We start from the raw sequence: 21,499 nt of genomic DNA, 5'->3' as shown, positions 1-21,499 counted from the left end.
TATATATATGTGAATATTTTTTATATATGGATAAATCATGATTTCTTTTCTCTCTTATGGCAGGGTGCTTACAAACTGGTGTAGTCTGTTTCAAGTGCATGTTCAAAAGCTAGAGTGCTAAGAGGTGATGATTTCACCTTTTCTAAGCCGGCCTCTTTGACTAACACATTTGGTCTTTGTCACTGGGTCCTAAAAGACAGTCATGAGTTCCTAGTGAGTGACTGAGCCGTGAGTGTGTGTCCTTTGATATCTTGCCTGTATCTCTCAGTCTGCCCTCCAACTGTTCATAATCTCATGAGCTGCCTGTCTTTCCAGTTGAAGATGAGCAGCCATCAACACTGTCCCCCAAAAAAAAGCAGCGGAACGGAGGCATGCGGAACTCGCCGAGCTCCTCACCCAAGCTGATGAGGTAAGAAGAGGGGCCACGAGGGCCCACGCGGGGCACCCCTCCAGTTCCTCTCCTCCCCTCAGGGCCCCCTCCCCGCCCGGCCCGGGCCCAGCGCCTCCCCTCCCCCGGCAAGGCAAGCACGAGGCGGGGGAGGGGACCCATCGTTAGGTGGCTTCTTAAAGGCTGGAGTATTTATTCTGTCAGCTTGTCAGCAGTTAATGATAGAGCTGAAAAAATTCTGTCATGAAAAACAGTTTGAAAAGCTGTTTGAAAAATACATAGGCTTTAAAGTCTTAGCTGTCACCATGTCCTGTCTATGTGTAGTTCCTAAACAGCAGTGGCACTAATGACGCCGGGAACCAATCAGAGAGACGCGTGTGGTTAGTTTGCCTCCGGCGAGTCTCTTTCTGCTGGAGTCCCTCCGAGGACTGTTTTCTGTACTTAAGGCCATATGTGAGATGTATCATCACAATCAAAAATGAACCTGAAGATTACCTTCTTTTTATCCTGTCGATTGAAATCCAATTTCTGTTAATTGATTTTGACTGATAAAAAAGTCTAATAATCTGTGGACTTGACAAAGCAAAGTTCAAAAGTAATCCAGTTCTGCTCAGGCTAAAAGCAATATTAATTATGAAATAGAGTGTGTGTGTACTCTCTCTCTCTCTCTCTCTCCCTCCCCCCCTCCCTCCCTCCCTTTTGTCCTTCCTTCCTTCCATCCATCCATCTTGACTATGGCTTCATCTTGGAAATGGCAAATGAAACCAAATTTCAACAGAGTTCTGCAGATTTCTCTTTTGGGCCTCTTCATCTTTCATTTCCCCTGGTTGTTTTTGATTCATCTGCCAATCCCAGTGCTTATTTCCTCTAACATCCTAACTCTCTAGCACCTCGGTGATGAAACAGGAGTGATCCCTAAATGATCACTGTCATGGAAACACCTGACATCTTGATGCTTGATGTTTCTTTCTTTTTCTTTCTTTCTTTCTTTCTTTCTTTCTTTTTCTTTCTTTTCTTTTCTTTTCTTTTCTTTTCTTTTCTTTTTTTTCTTTTCTTTTCTTTTTTCTTTTTTCTTTTCTTTTTCTTTCTTTTCTTTCTTTCTTTCTTTCTCTTTCTTTCTTTCTTTCTTTCTTTCTTCTTTTTTTTCTTTCTTTTCTTTCTTTCTTTTCTTTGTCTTTCTTCTTCTTTTCTTTTCTCTTCTTCTTCTTCTTCTTCTTCTTCTTCTTCTTCTCTTCTTTGACATTGGCTGCTCTTCTCCCTTTGATTATTGAAATAAAATGATGGCCATTTCCCCCTGCTCTTCCCTCTCTCCATACATTCACGTCTCCGGGCCCTCCATGGCCACCCTTCTAGGATGCAGATGGGGCGGTCCTTCTCCCTGCGGCTGAGGACACAGGTTCCCATGGAGGATTCCTAGCCCTATGTCCTTTTCCATTATGATAATCTCTTCCTGTAAGATGTTTCCTGGACAGTCCTCTGCCTGCACCTTCATGCAGTCTTGCTGGGGTGTTGCTGATTTACATGCTCGTTTATAGTTTATGAGGAGGAATAAAATGCACCAACTGCCAAGCTCCTCATTTTTATGATGCCAGTTGTCATGCTAGCATTCATTTCCTATTTACTCACCTTTTGGTAATCGCCTTATCTAATGTTAATAGTTTTATCCATTTAAAGTAGAGAAAAGCCCAGGCGCTTTCTTTTGCCTAAATTTAGAGAAGCAAATAAATAAATAAAGAGAAGTCTGAAAAATCTGAAACCTTTGGAGCCAAATTCCCTGTCCCTGTTTGCTATGTAAAGTATGGCTCATTTCTTTGATCTTGAGTAATAATAATTCTGAGGCGTTATACTGTTTTCATATGCTTCAAAGCTGTGTCAAAGTTTTGCTGCTTAAGGGTACTTCTTTATTCTGTTGGCTCTTGGGTACCAAGATGACAGGTCTTCTGTACGAGGTGGAAGCTTTTTTAAGTCGTAGCCTTCAGCAAAACATCAAATTACCAAATCCAGGGTAACATACTTCTACACAAATGCCTTTCCTGTAGATATATTATACCATATATATTAAATACTTTAGTGTTACACGCTACATTTTATGTGCAATAGAAAGTGATGGTTTGAGGTAGCCTTGGGGGGACTTTTTTTCCACAAGCAGAAAAAGCTAGTGTATACCGTATCAAGCATGGTTTTTACAGGACTTTCTGCCCGAAGGCCTTTGTAAATAAGTAATGATCAACAGATTGGCTGTGGGTTTTTGAAAAGCATGCCTATGTCAGTTTGCATGATGGGGGAGAATTTTCAAAGTGGGTCTTGCTTTCATTGCCTGTTGGAGAGGGGCTGAGGGAGCAGTCATCCTGGGCTGGAGCTGTCTGCTCTGTGGTACATCAGAATTGCTAAACGTGGGTCAGGCAGCGGGCTGAAGCTTGCCAAGCTACAGAACTTGGGTTCCTGGTGTTGGTGCCTTTGGGCTACTCTCTGGCCACAGCTACTGCTTTACCCCACCTGCCCACAGCAGTCTCGATGACAGCTCAGCTCACACGGGCCGTCCCATGACAAGTCAGAGGGTCTTCAACGTTCCTCCTTCACCGTGACTTTCTATGTCCCAGGTGCTCTGCATCGTCTTCTGCCGTGGAAGCAAAGACAAGGTGCTGAGCCCTCCATTTCCTTTCATTTCCAGCATGTGAATGAAGAACCCGTGGGCAGTTTCGCTTGGTTTGAATGTCTGGCACAGACAGGGAGGTGGCCAGGACCTAATTCTGTTACGTGTCTCTTGTTGACTGAGAAGAAAGAGAGGGGCTCATGCGGTCTCTTGTGGCTTCTCCAGGTCACCCCACCTCTTTCAGTACTCCCTTTCAACTCTACAGAAGATAGGACTCTCAGGTCCCATTCCTTCTGACCTGAAAAATCCATAAAGGAAGCTAATGACTTATCTGAAGTGGGCTTTTCGACGTGAGTTTGTGGCTTGGCTTGTTTGAGCAGAATCAAGCATTCTGAAGGTGGAAAGGTTTTAGGGGCGTATGGACAGTGACAGGAATAGCTCCAGGAGAAACCCGAGAGCCCGGAATGGGGCTAGGATGGGCTTTAATTTACCACGGTGGCTTTGGCAAATAAAACAGGCTCCTGCACGAGGGTTCCCTGCAAACCATCGGCCAGTGGGAAGTGCTATGGGGACTCTGCACTCATGGTCTTTGTGTCCCCTTTGTTCTGGGATCAGGCTCACCCTGGTTTTTCAGTGTCACTTAGCTCTCCCCACAGCCATTAGGTGAACAGCCTCGTTTTGTGTGTCTGGATCCTGACGCACTAGGTTTTATAGTTGCCTGACAGAAAACAACTCTCACAGCCCAACTGAGCCAAGTGGCAAGTGTCTGTGCTCCAAGCCAGCAAGTCCTGTATCATGACAGATAACCTTCGGCTTCACAAACCCGCCCCAGGAGGAACAGGCCACGGAGTTGCCCAGGTTCCTGTTATCTGCCTTCCTTGTTGATCTCTTAACATGGAATGATTTAAGGAACCTCTCCTCATTTCCCTTTTGAGTCACCAAGCCCTCATTGCCCACTTCTTCCTGCTGATGAGTCTGTGCCTTGTGGGGATGGCTGTGCTTCCCTTCTGATGCAGGGCGGTAGAGGGCAAGAACATTGTCTCTGGATAACCACGTCAAGTGTTCTTAATTTGGGGGTCCCGCAGACCCCGCTGAACATCATGTGAAAGCTCTCTAAAAAGGCTCTCTGGGGGGGAAAAAAAAAGCACACTGGGCACCATTTTGACTACACTTGAAGCAGATTCATGGATTCCCTCCATCCCTGTCCGGCTTACAATCATTTTCAGTTCTTTCCATGGCCACCTTCAAGGAGTTGAATTCACAAACGCTGGTAGATACTAAGAATATTTCTCCAGCAGGTAGACAGTATAGAGTAAATGCCTGGACTCTCACACAATATCCTCAAATGGGATCCAAAAAGGCTGTGCATTTCAGCTGTCTGTTTCAATTCCTTTTCTCAGATTAATTCTCATCTAGCAAATGTTTTTTGAAAACCTACTGTATTTGGGGTTGTAGAAGGTCTTTGAAGAACGTAAAGTAAGATGGGTTAGAGTAGGTCTCTCTTCAAAACGATCACAGTTTAATGGAGGAGACGGGCAAGCATATATGGCAAATATATATATATATATGTTTCTACATGTGTAAGTAGAAACAGCTTGGAGATGTACTCGCATGGGCTGTGAGAACAGAGGGAGCTGCCATTACTTCTGGTTTGGGAGGCTGAAGCTGGTTTGTGAAGGAGCTTTCATTTAAACCTAGCCCTGGATGATGAGGAGAATTCTCTAGTAATATCAATGCCTACCCTTGTTCATTGTTTACTGGGTGCCAGGCATCATTCCAAGAGTGTTATGACTGTGAACTCACTGAATCTTAACTCTAACTCCATGATTAGGAATTACACTTTCCCCCATTTTACAGATGAAGAAGCTGAGTAACAGAGACGTAAAGTCTGGTGGATCTAGTGAGTCTTACCCAATGAGGAAGATTTGAACCCAGGTGGTTTAGCTTCCAAGTCCATAGTATTAACTCTTTCACTGTTCTGTCCAATGGAGGAAAGAAGGAGAGTGCTCAGGCCATAGTAAGTGGCTTGGTGTGGCTGGAGCAAGGGGTCCTTAAGGTGGCATAAGTGGACTTGGAAATCTGAAAGTATTCTTGTACCCACTCCTGAAAGCCTTTGCCTTGCCTTGTCATAGGTACTGGGAAACCCTTGCAAGTTCTTGAGGAGACACTGTTTTGGGAGGGTCACTGGTGGCAGTGTAAGGAGAGGTATAGAAGGAACCCTCCATCAGGGCAGCCTTCTGGAGACACACGTTACATAAATAGAGAGGTGTGAGAAGAAGGCCCAGCCAGCCCCAGCCTTCGCCAAGGTCCTTTGGGTACCAAACCACTCAGGGTTTGCTGTAGAATAGTGGGCCAGAAGTGGGCCACAGTCTTCCCAAGAAGGACACACAGCACTCCTGACGTGAGTCCATGTTACACCTGTTTCTCCAGGACCTCGGAAACTTGGAGTCAGATAGAGGGGCCATGAGCCATGAGGACACGTGCAGGATGTGTTTACCAAAGAGATGGTCCCCAGCCAGGCTAGCAAGGATAATTGACAATACTGAAAACAGAGAAATTGAACATGGTGAGGGGAGCTTCATGTCACAAGGCCCAAAAAATATTAGAGATTGGTTGGATTCCTGAATAGGAAGGGAAGTAGGATTTGAGGAAAACTGATTAGCCTCTTGGGCATTTACTGATCATTAAGTGAAATAAACTCGTCTGCTTGTTAAGTCCCATCCCTCTCTTTTGCCTCATACCTACCATAGGGTCTTTTTGTTAGGACTGCCAACTTGAAAGGTTCTAGTAATAGAAAATGGCAAGATGTCCTGAGCCCCGTCAAAGCTGGGGACAGAATGCCACTCTCGCAGTTCCTTCCAACTGGGCAGAATAAAGAAGGAAGGCAGGGACAGCTTAGCTAAGTAAATTCACCTCTGAATGCACCAGCAAATAGCAAATGACAGGCCCCCACGGTACTGGAGAAGAAAGAAATAGTGGGGCTCATCATACCAGGGCTTGGGGTGGATTTGACACAGGTCTCTGGACAAGTTGCATGCTCAGCAGGGGGTCATTATCCCGTCCTCTCCTTTCAAGAGCATCTTGCACGCTCTCCTCTAGGACTGAGGAACATGTCAGTCCTCCCAGGTTGTCTCCCAGACATAAAGGCAGTAATTTCCTTCTTCCTTATAGAATGGTGGCTGCCTAACGAGAGGTGATGTATGAGGGGCAGTAGTTCTTGACTGTTGACTTGTTAGGCAGGAAAAAAGATGTAAGTAGATAGATAGAGAAGGTGAAAGGGACTCTGGTTTTGGCAGAGTGGCTAGAGCCTGGCCTGAAGGTTTTGTCAAGGTGGCTCCAGGGATGGCCATCTGGTGGGAGATGGGGGTGGGGGGTAATGGGGGCAGCTATGTCTCAGGAGAGATGCTCATTACGCAGGAGGGTGGGGGCAGTGTCAAAGGATGAGTTAAGGTAGGAGCCAGAACCAAAAGCCAGTATCCTTGCAACATAACAGGAAATAGTATTTGCCCAGAAATGAAATGCACCCCAGAATGAGGCAGATTATGATGCTGATAACCCAAATATGAGCCCCTGAGACCCTCTTCAGCACAGCCAGAGACTCACTTGCACAGCCTGTCACTCTTGAGCATTGCATTCAAGGACTTAGTTACTAACTGCCTTGTTGTCTTTTATGGAGTAGAAGAGGAAATGAAGAGAAAGGAGGGTAGAACACTGAATTATAAGTGTACTTTATAAGAGCTAATATTTCATTTACCTTTTTTTTTTAAAGATTTTTATTTATTTATTTGAGAGACAGAGAGAGCACGAGCAGGGGTAGGGGCAGAGAGAGAGGGAGAAGCAGACTCCCTGCTGAGCAGGGAGCCCGATGCGGGGCTCAATCCCAGGATCCTGGGATCATGACCTGAGCCAAAGGCAGACGCTTAACCAGGTAGATGCTTAACTGACTGAGCCACCCAGGTGCCCCTAATATGCGTTTTTATGTTTGTTTATTTGCTGAATAACTCATGGGAGTGGAGGTCAGCAAGAGAGAGGCATTAGTGTGGCATCCAGGTTGGGAACCCCATCAGGTGTTGACACAACCCTTCAGGTTCCGGAGAGTCACACAGAGAGAGTCAGGGTAGGCAACTTGGATGTGCTTTTGTCATCAGCCCTATAGCTCTCCATTTGGATGGGGGGGCCAGGTCTAGGGTGAGCCATGTGAGGTGCCGCCCAAATGCCGCACCTAAACCCTTCACTTGCATCACTCTGGCCCTGACCTTGCTCAAGAGAATCATAGCCTTTCAGTTTGTGTGTTGCAAACAGTTGCTAGCTCTGGTAGAGTTGACTCCAACCATATAGTTTCTCCATCTGGGCAACACTTTATAGAAATGGTTCTCAAACTTCAGCATGCATAAAATCATCTAGAGCCTCTTGTTAAAACAGCTTGACTCTGTAGGTCTGGGCTGGGCTTGAGAATTCGCATTTCCCTCAAGCTCCCAGGGGATGCTGATGCAGCTGGTATGGGGCCACACTTTGAGAACTACTGCTCCATGAGTCAGAACAGCAAATGAAGCTTGATGTAATAGGGGCCCTTCTTGCAGAAATGTTCAGACTTGACAAAAGAGCACTAAATAGTTGCTTCTTTAAGAACACCCGTCTTGACCACCATTGGCCATCCAACATGATCCTCCCTGCTGATCAGCTCCAGCAGCTGGCTCCAGGCACACTCCTGACAGCCGGACCTGTTAAAGTCATGTTTTCAGAGTCTCCCTTTAGATCAAGATACTCTATTTCAAATATAGTCCCTGTAAAGTGAAAAACAGTGCAAGAGCCTTGGTTGTTCGGCAAACTAATTGTCACAAGATATCAAAGGTGAATGAGCTATCACTGGGCACATTTTCAGGTCTCCATAAAAGGTCTGGTGAGTTTCCATTGACTGGTTTAAGAGCCAAGAGATTAGAGTCAGAGACTAGAGATCGTTCATCAGCTCTTCTCGTTAGTTGGTTGTTTATTGAGCATCTACTGTGTCCTCTGCTGGATTCTGGAAATTCATCAGAGAGTAAGATAAGAGTCCCTTGCCCTCAAGAAGCTCAGCATCTAATGGATGAGACAAACATGCAAATTATTATCTTGGAAGGAGCATCTCTCACTTCTGTAGGAGCTCCTAGGAAGGACAAACAGCTCCTGTCTCTGGTTATGGAGGAGGACAGCTTCAGGAGGAACATTTGACACAAAGAGTGAGGTCTCAAAAATATCCCCAGAGCCCCACAGTGATGCTTGACGTGATAGATAAACTCCATAGAATTAGTCTTTGCCACTGGGACAAAGAGCCTGCCAAGGTCTGAGAAATTCTCCCACATTTTATCTGGCCTCCAGTTTCCCAGGGACACCACTGCAGGGTGGGCCTCCACCTAACGGGGATGCTTGGAATGACAAAAGAGGCCTTAAGAGATGAGAAATGAGGCCCCGAAGCTCAAGCAAAGGATGCAATTCAAAAACCATGTTGTAACTTCCCTCTTTCACACCTTTTTTTTTTTTTTTTTTTTGGTTTGTTTACTTGTACTTTAATGTAAATTTCTGAAGGCCAGTGTTGAACCCACTGCCACAGAAAAAACTGGGATTTGCTGTATTTGCCTGTAAGGGGAACTGTGCTCTTCAAAAGATAATACTGACTTCCTCATAGCAGGATTGCTAGAAAAGGGATTTGTGGTTTTGCTTTAGGCACTTGTCTTCAAGGCAGGCTTTTTGTGTTTCTACTCTAACAGGGCATTTAGTTCACTTCCTCAGATTAATTGATGGCAAGTGGCATTCCTTGCTCTGCAAATCCTCAAAACAATGATCTTTTATTCTTTATTTGAAGTCAGGCATGCTTAATTTCTAGATGCGGACTTTGGAGGTGTGAGCTAAGATTCAAGAAGCATACATATGAAAAATTTAACTCACTGGGGCTCCTCGGTTGCTACAAAAATGTGGGTATCCCTGAACGGAGCCTTCACATACTAGAACATGCAAAATCTCTCCCAGGCTTAATTGATCACTGAGGCTCTCCTTAGCACATTGTCCTGACAAAGGCTCAGGGGGTAATTTCCTACTGATTATTCACGCGAGCTGTGCATTTCATGAATGTCCCCCACCCCCACCCCAGCCCTTGCTGGTCTGCCTGGCTTTGCAGCTCAGGGCACTGTGCTTCAGGGCTCTGCAGTGGAGAAGGAACAAAATCCAGCTGCCTCCTGCAAATGGGAGGGGGTGTGATGGGGCCAAGCAGCATTGGCTTCCAGTCAAGACCTGTCTGGTCAAACCTCGCCTCTCCTCTCACTGGCTGGGCCGCGTTAGCCATGTTACTTATCCAACTGTCTTTCCCAACCACACAGATGGGTAATAGCAGTAGAAATTACCTGCAAGTGTTACAGTCATGAGTAGATCATAAAAGGGTGGCAAAAGTTTCAGCCTTGCAATATTTGTAGCACTTCAACTCGTGGTGGCTATCCATTCATGGTAGCAACAGTAGTAGAAATAATTGTAGTAACCCCATGTTTGTATTATTGAACTGCTCTACATTTACTGTCTCCTGTCACAAGAGCTACAAATACATGAGTGGGCTTTTAGCAAAGTATAAAGAACGATAATAATAATAATAATGGTAGTTAACACTTACGGAGGGCACGCTCTACCTCAGGTTCTATGCTAAGGGCATGACAAGCTTTACTCATGTAACCCTTTAATGATGGTGATTAACACTCTCATTTTACAGATGAAGAAATTGAAGGAAGGCACGATGTAGCAAGTAGTAGATAAACCAAGACTTGCAGACATATTTTGATTGTGGAGCCACTATGCTATATTGTCACTAAAGAAATAGATCATTTCCTGCCCTCAGTGATTTCCACCCCCAAAACATCCCCTTTGGAGAAAGACTCTTGGTTCAAATGAATAAATTAACTGGCTGGCGCCCAGGCTTCCTCTTTCCTTTGAATTGGGTTGTCATAGGTATCCATCCAAAAATGTGGATGCAAGTTAAAGACTAGAGAGAAGTGCCGTCTCGGGAAGAGCACATCTAATTGTATATGCATGTTGGGGTGGGGTGGTGCTGAGGAGGGGAGGGGCATTGGCCCAAACTCTTTGAATAAGATATTGTGTATTTCTGGTCTAATTCTGTGTATTCCTAAACTGGTTGTAGGATGCTTTTCTCCCTGAAATGAACAGGTGAGACTGAGGGGCAAGAAGGGCAGCTTGGTCCCTTCTAGAGACTGATAGCTGATACATGGTGCCCATTTTTCAAGTTGGACTGTTGTACGAGTTTCCTGGGGCTGCCATAACAAAGTAGCATATACTGGGTATTTTAATCAATAAAAATTGATTTTTCTCACAGTTCGGGATGTTGGAAGTCCAAGATCAAGGTACCAGCAGGGTTGGTTTCTTCTGAGTCAGTGAGGGAAGGCTCTGTTCTAGGTCTCTCTCCTTGGTTTCTAGATGGCTGTCTTATCCCTGTGTCTTCACATGTCTCTACATATCTATGTCTAAATTTCCTCTTCTTCTAAGTTCAGGAGCCATACTGAATTAGGACCCATTCTAATGACCTCTTTTTAATTAATTACCTCTTTAAAGACTATATTGTCCACTCGCATCCTGAGATACTGAGAGTTCAGACTTCGATATACAAAGTTCAGACTTTGTGGGGATAGAATTATGCTCATTTAGCAGCTATGCAGCAGATGGACCTCGGCTCATAGAGTTTCTGTTACCTTAAAATAGTGCATGCACATTGGCTCAGTGGTAAATGACAAATGAGCCTCAAATCAATTATGGTGCATTTTAAGGGAGTTGAGATTACTTTGTGAGTTGAGGAAATGCATAAAATAATTAAGACAGGAAAGACAATATCTAGTATTTCTCCTTAGTTCCAACTAAGTGGTCTTTGAGGAATCGTCTGAGAACATTTGAGTATGGTTCTCTTAATCATTTTGTAAACAAGTGATGCTGGGATTCTTTGTTCAGGGAGGTTTCTGGTGGACTTCATTTCCAGATACAACAAACTGTCTGGTTCTTCTCCTGGGCCTCCCCTGACCGCAGCAATGTTGGTTGTTGTGCTCAGTGGCAAATGCTTGAACTTTCTTTTATTGATGTAAACTCCATCAACCTCAATTTAGAAGTTCCTGTGGCCAGCTGGCTTTTCACTGTTCACCTATGTCAGAGACCTTTGCAGTTTAAGCCAATCTAAGCCACTTGAAATAACTGTAGGAACAGACATGGTAAAGAAATTCATCCTGTCTGGCCCAAAGTAGTTACAGACCCTCGTGTTGTTGGAATGAATCATGTTCCAAGCCTCCTTCCAGATGGTAGAACCCAATGGATGAGGAAAACTCATGGTCCTTCATGGAACTCAGTCTTTATTTCTTCTTCTCTCCCATCTTCGCTCCAACAACAACCTTTCTTCAGTTACTTAGTGCCCTCTGGCCTTGTGATGCCCAGCAGTGGCCCAATATTTCCAGAATTCTTCTAGCTACTTCTGTCTCTGAGAGAACGGTGCTTCTGTTCTGAGAAGGTCTTCTAGGTTCACCCAACATTTATAATGAAATCTCTGTATCCCAGCTTTTCTGGAATGTCTCAAATGATGAGAAATCCACTGCCTTGGGAAACATGTCATTGTTTTTAAACCCCTTCCATTTTTATAACATTCTTCGTGTTCAGAAGCTTGATATTTGTTCTATCTAAATTCCACACATGGTTCTTAGCCTGCTCTCAATCAGTCATATGCAATCAGTGGATTCCATCTTCTATTTGATGACCACCATTGCACATCAGAGGACAGCCAGTGTGCTTGGCCTGAGTCTTCTATACCTCAGGTTGGACAATACCATAGCCAACATCGCCAGCCATGGTTTGGGGTGCCATCCTTGGGCTCATTTGGGCCTCAGGTCTCTGAGTGGGTCCTAATGGCTGTTAGTGGATCAACACTAAACTATGCTGAGATTCCTCACCTTTCAGGGATAAGATAAAATGTTCCCTTCTCTGGGCAGCCTTCCTACATATTACTCAAATACCAGGCAATTAACAGCTTCTTTCTTGGTATTCTCATGCCATGCTGTATGTATAAACACTCATCACACTGTATCACAACTATTGATTGACATTTCCTCTCTCTTGCTATATTATGACCCTCTCTTTGAGTAGGGACTGCATCTTAATCATCAGGGTAGCCTCCATTCCTGGATCAAAATAGAAAATTCATGTTTATTGGTTGCTTTGATGATTCAAGAAATCGAAGTTCAACATCCAGGTACCAGGGCTGGTCAGAAAAGGAAATATCTTTGTTTAGGGAGATTTTTAATGGTCCTCAGCTCAGATCCTTTGAGGAAGATCCTGGGTAATACATTTAAATTATCCAGACCAGGGTGAGAGGTGTGTAGGGAGTACAGATTGCAGCATGGCATACCACTGAGACTTCCCAGATGCTTCTGGATATTCCAGTGCCAATCATGGCTTGCAACCCTAGTGTCAAATTACACCTGAAACCATTATAGCATTGTATGTCCCCTATACTTCAAGAACAAATAAGATTTTTTTTAAAAAAAGAAATTGTAGGGGTGCCTGGCTGGCTCAGTCATTAAACATCTGCCTTCGGCTCAGGTCATGATCCCAGGGTCCTGGGATCGAGCCCCGTGTCAGACTCCCTGCTCGGCGGGAAGCCTGCTTCTCCCTCTCCCACTCCCCCTGCTTGTGTTCCCTCTCTCACTGTGTCTCTCTCTGTCAAATAAATAAATAAAATCTTAAAAGAATAAAAAAATAAAAAAATTATATCTGCTTTCCCTAGACCCTCACCCCAGTTACTGAGACTTGACATTAAAAAACTCTCTTTTTTTCCTCTCATTGAGGGATAACTGATCATCAGGCTTGTTATTTACTTTTCTAAGATGACGGTTAGAGGCATTAGGGGCAAATCTCAGACTTTCTTGAGATAATATTTCCTCTCTAACCAATAAACTGGGCAAGAGGATTTGAAGCTGGCTCTATTTCTTCAGGGAAAATTTATTGAGATTCTCTTGCAACTAAAATATGTTCTTCTAGGGCTGGGAAGAGTTCATTCTACTTATTTTCTGAAATCTCCTCTCTTTGGTGCTTTCTGTCCACCTACCTATCACAGACAGATATCTATAAAAACTATTAAAGATGTTTCAAAGACGAAAAAGAAAATCAAAAGTTGCTCTTGCCCTGATCTGTGACCAGTTCTGAGAGCAACTGCCTTTTTATTTTAGCATTTTTGACCAAGTTCAGTATTTGAAAGGTGGCCTGGTGGTTTACAACACCTTAAGACCTCCCAACAGCTACAGAGATGCTTTTCCAAGGTGGATTGTTTTTCTCCTTTGAAGATTAGATATGACAGTTCCTATAGTAATCTAGCATGTTTGGTGAAGATAACTTTGCAGGATTGCCTCACGCAGTATTTGCCATTTGGTATCACCTAAAAGCAAATCCTCAGGAATAAATAAATGCAGTGAGAGTTTTCCCATCTTAAGTGGGGGTGGAGTGAGTATTGGGCGGGGCGGGTGTTCATGATACATATCCTGATATCCCGAAAGCTTAATTCTAGGTCTGTGGATCATGTAGGAGAGATTCCTGTCCCACTTTCTTTTTTACTTTTTTTTTTTTTGAAGATTTTATTTATTTATTTGACAGAGAGAGACACAGCGAGAGAGGGAACAAGCAGGGGGAGTGGGAGAGGGAGAAGCAGGCTTCCCGCTGAGCGGGGAGCCCAACGTGGGGCTCGATCCCAGGACCTTGAGATCATGACCTGAGCCGAAGGCAGACGCTCAATGACTGAGCCACCCAGGCATCCCCCTGTCCCACTTTCTATGTTGTGGACATATAAATGAGAAGTATCAGAGAAATGTCAGGGGGAGAAATACTAAAAACTAAATAGTCACCCACTGATGCTTAAAATAGATAATTTAAAAGGCAAAATCACATTATAATAAGTTTTTGGAATTTGAACTTATTTGTATTTTCTATCTTGAATTGGTGATATTATTTAGGGAAGATAGCTCCCCTGCAAGGACAGATAGGTATGTGTGCCTGGGACTTGTCCTAATTATATGTTGTCAGTGTTATAGAAACCTAAACGACCTCCCCCAAAACTGAGATATGGAATCACTATCAGAGATGGAGTCTGGACAGTGGATATGGCCCAAAATGTAGGAGTATGTCTCTTATGCTGTGAGCCTGTTAGACCCGTCTGATTTTATTGTAATTCCTAAGGTTGTTGGTGAGGCTCTGCCAACCCACTGGAGGGGAGTCCTCTGTAGCAGCATCTTTCCTTTCCTTTCCAGTAAACAAGGCAAGAGAGTGAATTCAAGACAAGTTGATTAAGATGCGTCTGAGCTTGAGCTCTCATCCAGCGAAGGCTACAGTTGGGAGGTGTAGTGGGGGTGGGGGAGACCGTCATTGGACGGTGAGTGCAAATACAGTTGTCAAAGCAAGGAGAGAGGGTGTTGTTTAGTATTGAAATCATGTATTCCAGATGTGGGCATTTGGTAGTCAGTCTGCTCTGATGTGACATGCTGCTGAATCTTTAAAGGGCTTCAGCCAGGGAGAGCAAAATCTGATTGGGCAAATTGCTAAAATATTTAAAGTGCAGCCTGTTAAAGCTTTTACTGCGAAGAGCATCACGTCAGAAGTTGTAGTCAGAAAGAGCAAGTAATTGGCTTTCCATCCTCATGCCAGTCAGTCAGCATGAGGCTCTATTCCTATTCCTTCCTCTTCATTGCCAATGCTAATAACAACTCTTTGGTGTGAGTGTGTGTGTGTGTGTGTGTGTGTGTGTGTGTGCGCGTGTGCATACATGCACACATGGGGGAGATTGGATAGCTGGTCAAATGAGAATAGAAGGGAGAGGTATCCGTGAAAAGAGGCTAAGTCCACAAAATAACGTGAAGGCCATTCTAGGGAAATGGGAACAGGAGGTAAAGGCAGAATTACTAGTTAATAAAGGTCACCTGCCTTTCCAGGTGGTGGTGGTTGGGGCAGTTGTCTTTCAAGGAATGGGTTCTCCAAGCAAAAGAATGACCTTCAGTGACAGCCACTTTCTCTGCATCTTTCATCTCCTCTGAGCTGGAACTCAGGGGACACTTTCCATTTATAATTTATTACATTTTCCACGTAGGTTTTCTTGTCCTTTTCTCCCCAGGCATGACCCCTTGTTAATTCCTGGCAATGATCAGATTGACAACATGGACTCCAACGTGAAGAAGTACGACTCTACTGGCATGTTTCACTGGTGCGCACCCAAGGAGATAGAGAAAGTCATCCTGGTGAGTGGCAGGCCACAGAATCTATGCCATCCACTTCGGTTCCAAACTGCCATTGCTAGGAATGAGGTTTCCCTAACCGGCTGAAGATACAGTCCCTGGTCCTAACTATTTTTGATCATTAAAATTTGGGACTCAGATTGAAGTAGCTAGAACTCTCATTAGAATACGAACCGAGGATGGAATTTTTAATCTCTGAGTATTTATTGGCTTATTACAATATGGGGCAGGCATGTGCTGTGTATAAGACATCCATAATTCCTATGGTTGTGGCTCTGCTTGACCTCTTTACACTTCAGTTCTCTTACCTGTAAGAAGATGAGATGAGACTGACTCTTAACTCCTAGGATTGTAGTGAAGAGTAAAACCCACAGGGGACTCAATAAAGTTACTACTCCTACTCCTACTACTACTTCTTCTTCTTCTTCTTCTTCTTATTATTATTATTACTAAATGCCATGAAGAGTTGTGAATGCTACCAATCAAATAAACAATGTTACTTGTTTATAACAATGTCTTGTCTTCTTCTAGATAATAGTCTTACATATTTGGGATCCTTCTTAGCACATGATACAAAATGCATTTACTAATGATGACAATGATGAGCCATGGGTCCACCTCGGGCAGGTGGGGGCTCAGAGCCCTGTTTCATGGTTGGGTCATCTTGGTGGCTGGCAGTAGGCTTCTTCTGGTCTCTGCTAGGAATGTCAGCCTAGATAACAATCTATTCTACACTGTGGACTTGTCCTGTTAACAGCTTTAGGTTTTAATGCCCACATTGGGTTCCCTACAGTTTATTGTCCTGCTAATCCATGAAAAATGGATTAATAATCAGGAAGGTCAGATGTCTTCTCATCGCAGATTGCTGTGCCCTGCTTCTTTGTGTCAGCCAGGAAAATCCTATCATTTCTGATGTCATGGCCACCCTTCTTAGAAAAGGGCTGCCCCAGTTCCTGAAAATGGCTTTGTACTCTAATCCACTAGATTTTTCCATGTGTGTTTTCTCAGTTTAATTATGATCAAGCAATTAAGAGCCAATACAGGGTTGTGCTAGAGGCTGTCTTAGAGGTGTGAATGTTACAGACGAAAGCACAGAAAGAAAGTCAGAATTCTCAAGAAACAGCTATTGTCTAATTTACCAGGAGCGCAAATGGTTCTAATCATGAAGGTGCTCCATGCATTTACATCCTGGTGTATTCACTGCACTTTTGCCCTGTTGATCCAAACTCAGACTGGTGTTACCCACCTGTGGCAGGTAAAAGGGCTGGGTATCATATCTGGAATCCAGGGTTTTAATGGCTTACCAGTATTCCTGAAGAGGGTATGACTAACTGACATCCAAACAAAATCCCCTCTGGCATGAAAGAGTTTAGGGAAGTGAGTTACTGCTTCTGTCATCTGAAAAGTAACATCATTTAACAAAACATTTATAACAGGCCGTCTATGTGCTAGACACTGCTTTTGCGGCTAGGGGTAAAGCCCCTGACAGTGACTGCTGTCATAGAGCTTATGTTCCAGGGGAGGCAAAGAGAAGATCTCCAGGTAAATAAATGAAGATAGAAAAACATTTCAGACACGGATCCAGTGCTATGAAGACCAATCAAGGAGGGCCATGGTCTAGAAAGGGACCAGGAGGTGCTACTTAGACAGTGTGGTCCAAGAAGCCCTCGCCAAAGTCCCATTGGAGCAGAGATGAGAATACTCAGAAGAGCCAGCTATGTGAAGATGCTTTGGGGTTGCATGGACCCTCTGGGTGCAGGACACTAACTGCTCTGGGGTTAGAAAATATGAAGTGGCCTCAGTCTTGAGGAAATGATCATCTAATTAGAAGATATAAAATGTAACTATGAAACAGTGTACTTAAAGCTAAGTGTTATGAGGCACAAAATGCTATTCAAATCTAGGGGAGAAGACGAGGCTGTGTATCTCAGTGGCCAGAGAAGTCTTACTGGATGCAAACAAATTGTTCTTTGAAGGGTTTAAGGCCATTAAGGCCCAGCTTGGGTTAAACCTTCAAAGATGTATAAGAAGTACCAGATGTACATGAGAGTAGTTTCTCTAGTGGGTCTTAAGCCTGGTAGCATCAGACTCTCCAGGAACTGGGATCCAACAAGATTCTGCAGGTGATGTTACTATGGCCAGTCTAAGGATTGGTGTTTCGGTCCCCAGAGCTAAGCTCCTGTGGTCAGCCACTTTGCTAACTGGAGCCTTACCCACTTCCCAGTGTAGGTTTCCAACCCCTGCTCTGGACCCAGTTTGTATTCCTCAAGCTCACTGAACAGAGCTAGACTCCAATTAAAAGTTATTAGAAACCCCATCAAAGCATATTACAGACTGGTTGATGCTCTGCTAACGGTATCCAGGCACTCAGACTTCCAAGCAGCCAAGAAAACTAACTCTAGGTCTTCTCCATGAAGCAGTGAAATGGGATGTTGACTTCCCAGTGGGTCCTCCTTGGTCACTGTTTCTAAGATATATCTTACAGCTCCTGTCTTAGGTGTTCCTGGGCTATTGCAGAGGGAAACCGATAATGGTGACAGCCCTGCTTTATTCTAACGATCAGGCAGTGAAAGCTGGCTTCTTCTTCTCCCTGGGGGTTACTGTAATAACCCTGACATTGTCGTGAATTGTAATATTGGCATTTAAACAATCAATACACCAGTCAATTCTAGGGATTAAATCAAACAGAGTTTGATATGTGCAGTGGACATTAATATGCCTCCCCAAAAGCCACATGGGGCCATCCGGGCATGCAGTGGGTGGATCGGGAGGAAGGAAGGCAAGAATGGGAGGTATTGGACCAGACAGAGGAGTGGAGAAAGGCCCGCTAAGTGGCCTCCTTCACTCACACAGTGAGCAAAAGTGTGGCAGTGGCTAATCATTTGCATGGGAAGTTGGGGTCCTCCATTCACTGGGGTGATTTTATTCATTCATTTGAGATCAAGCCTAGGGTCGGTGGAGGACATGGGCTTATTACTCTTGCTGATCGATCTCTAGATCCTTTTAATTGTTCTTTGGGAGTCTTCCTCTGATGACTTACCCAGGTGGGCCTCTCCAGGAATGTACCTGGAAACCACAAAGCAGCAGTGGACAGGGGTCGACAAACTCTTTTTACAAAAGGTCATCTAATAAATAATTTAGATCTTGCTGGCCATAGGGTCTCTGTCACAGCTAATCAGCTCTGCTGTTGTAATGTAAAAGCAGCCATAGGCAATACCTAAATGAATAAGATTGGCTGTGTTGCAATAAAATTTTATTGGAATTGGAATTTTATGTAATTTTCACATATTATGAAATCTTCTTTTTTTTCCCAACCATTTTAAAATGTAAAAACCAATCTTGCCTTGGTTCTAGCCAAACAATAGCAGGGTGTAGACCAGATTTGGCCTGTGGGCCATAGCTTGCCAGCCCCTGGCTTAGGATGTTATATTCTACCTACTGATGTAATGATGTAGTGTGAAATCCCATTGGTGAGTCCAGAACTCAAAATTCAAACTTCTCAAGCTGAGACTAGCATAGATCTTACCATTTTATCATCATTTCAGCAAGAGAGCCAGAAAAGGCAGCTTATTTTATCAACAATTTCATGGAAACTAAGACTTCTTTTCTAAGCAACATAAATATTGCTTTTCCCTCTTATTCCCCCCCCCCCCCCCCCCCGCTAAAAATCATCAGGAAAGAGCACCGGCTCATATGTATTATGGCATAACTTTCTTAAATCTTTGTCAAAAAAGGTCATGTTATGTGTGGATATATGTTTATATATACTTATTACACCAGTATAATGTATACACACATACTCAAATTATAAACACATATGGCGTGACTGTAACATTGATGAAATAAAAATGAAAGCACATAGTAAGCACTCAACAAATGTTTATCTTTATGAAAGTGATTTTTTTAATCCTTACCACAATCTCTGAGGTCTTTTCTCCAATGCTGGTACACTTCTCCCTGTTGCAGACTCGAAGTGAAGCTGCCATGACAGTCCTGAGCGGTCACGTCGTGGTCTGCATCTTTGGTGATGTCAGCTCAGCCCTGATTGGCCTCCGGAACCTGGTGATGCCACTTCGTGCCAGCAACTTTCATTACCATGAGCTCAAGCACATCGTGTTTGTGGGCTCCATTGAGTACCTCAAGCGGGAATGGGAGACGCTTCATAACTTCCCCAAAGTGTCCATATTGCCCGTAAGTCCAGGGTCACATTAGTGATGTTTTTTTCTTCTTTCCCTTCACAAAAGAAAATCCCAGACGGATATGATAGTTGTAGCTTTGATCATGCGTCTGCTTCTTCATCTGGTTATGGGCCTGAGGACTCAGCCCTTCCCCTCTGCTCTGTCTAGGAATAGCTAAACCCTGGGAGACCTTATTAAAAGGAATTTGCAGCCAAGTTCAGCTGCTCATCGAGCATAAAGTTAGGCTGGTATCAAGTGCATTACCATATCAGTGTCTCTACCCTCTCTCTCTTGCCCACCCAAACCTGGTGCTTTGAGATATTATGACGCTTATGGCAGAATTTACTTATGGAACTACTTCTGTCATTTTATTTATGACATTATTAACGCTTCTATAAATCTTGGTTGTACCACTTTATGTTTTTAACCAAGTGCATTTAAGAGTTCTTTCTTTATTCCTGCTGCCAATCCCTTCTGCTGGCCACTCCTTGCCTCCCATTCATTTAGAAGCCTAGCAATGTTTTCATGGGCACATATGTGCATGGGATAGTCTTGATTTTAAAAAATCCTAGGACCCAAATCTAAAAGGAACAGTTTGAGACTCTATAAGTTAGTGTAAGGACATGGGATACATGATCTTGGAGTCATCTAATGACTTCCTAATCACTAATCAATATATTTTTCATAAACTTTTAAACAATTCTAGATTTAGTAAACTAGTAAACTGCTTTAGTAAACACAGGGAGTTAAAAACAGTCACCTGAAGAAAAACAAATAGTCCTATGCATGGAAAAGCATAAACAGATATATACCTTTCTAATTTCAGTCATCGTAGATTTGAGTGTGTATTTCCACGATTGTCTTCCTACATGTGCTTTTCCACATGGTCCCCTGGTCCCACGGGACTGGGATCTAAAAGTATTTTGAAAAGAGCTTATTATTTTGCGGGGCTACATGAGTCTGTGTGTGTGTGTGTGTGTGTGTGTGTGTGTGTGTACACATGCATGTGTGTGTGTACACATGCCTGTGTGTGTGTGTACACATGCATGCATGTGTGTGTGTGTGTGTGTTTCCTTCTTCGTACTCTTCCATACATGCACTCACCTGTTGGTATGCATATGAATCAGCTCTCATATTTTCAGGTCCTTTTTAAACTCTCCAAAATTTAGCTCACTCAAGCACAATATGTTTGTACAAAATGGGCCTTCATCTCTGTCTTCACATATTTCATTGTTTAAACAGTGCCCCACATCTGGAGCCAGCCCACAGAAACATGGTGTTTCTATGTATGTCACTTGTATTTCTTGAGTTTTGAAATCATGTGTATACAACTGTGCAGGGATTGTCTTATATCACAATTACTGCTGGATTCCCTACAAGGTGAAAATTAAAAGAATATGGATGTAGGCAATTGAGGCTTATGCACTGGCGAAATGATTCAGGAAGTTGGTCAGACTTATTTTGTACCAAGAGATCCCTGGAAAAGTCGGGTTCTTCTCCTCTCAAAAGATACTGCTCCGGAGCCTAGTAGCTTCCCAGCCCCATAGCACTAAATGCCTCTTCCTCCATCATATCACTTTGCAGCTGTATTTTGGGGTCTGAAAGCAGAATCATGACTGTCACTGAGTCATAAAAGACGGTTGATGGTCTCAATCTGTGCAGCCAAGTTCCATCAGCTCAAAGCCCCTTCCCCAGGAGGGAGACTGGGAGGAAGGGATCCAAGGATATCTGGTAGCTGGCAGACCCCCTCCCTATACGGTCAGTGAGTTGAAGGCAACTCAAATCCCCATGTAGGCAAAGCAGAAGCTGGATTCAGGCTGGAGAACCCAGTATGTGAATTCCAAAATGAGGCCGTATGGCCCCTGGGGAGCCCCGGCATGGGCTGACCTAATCAGTTCTAGGATCCCTCCTAGGGACACAGAGCCTGTGGAGGTCACACCTCTCCCCTCTAGCACTAATCCTTTTATTTCACCTGAGCTTGCATTCTCTACCTCTCTGTCATTACCTCCTTGTTCTGTTTCTTTCCCCCCCACTGCTTTTTGTTGTTACGGGATTTTTA

General features: G+C 43.8%; 1 protein-coding gene across 26 annotated transcripts in view; it reads left to right on the top strand.

Moving 5' to 3' along the window:
* Positions 1-21,499, top strand: part of KCNMA1 (potassium calcium-activated channel subfamily M alpha 1) — a 746,603-nt gene that overhangs the window by 655,079 nt on the left and 70,025 nt on the right. For all 26 annotated transcript variants that reach the window (XM_027596063.1, XM_027596088.1, XM_027596077.1 and 23 more), the window contains 3 exons: positions 316-409; positions 15,142-15,265; positions 19,229-19,453. In XM_027596063.1, the coding sequence (XP_027451864.1) occupies positions 316-409; positions 15,142-15,265; positions 19,229-19,453 (443 nt within the window). The remainder of the gene's footprint in view (positions 1-315; positions 410-15,141; positions 15,266-19,228; positions 19,454-21,499) is intronic.

The sequence above is a fragment of the Zalophus californianus genome, chromosome 15 (genome assembly GCF_009762305.2).
Source record: "Zalophus californianus isolate mZalCal1 chromosome 15, mZalCal1.pri.v2, whole genome shotgun sequence".
Classification (NCBI taxonomy): domain Eukaryota; kingdom Metazoa; phylum Chordata; class Mammalia; order Carnivora; family Otariidae; genus Zalophus; species Zalophus californianus.
This window is presented reverse-complemented; position numbering and strand designations above follow the sequence as displayed.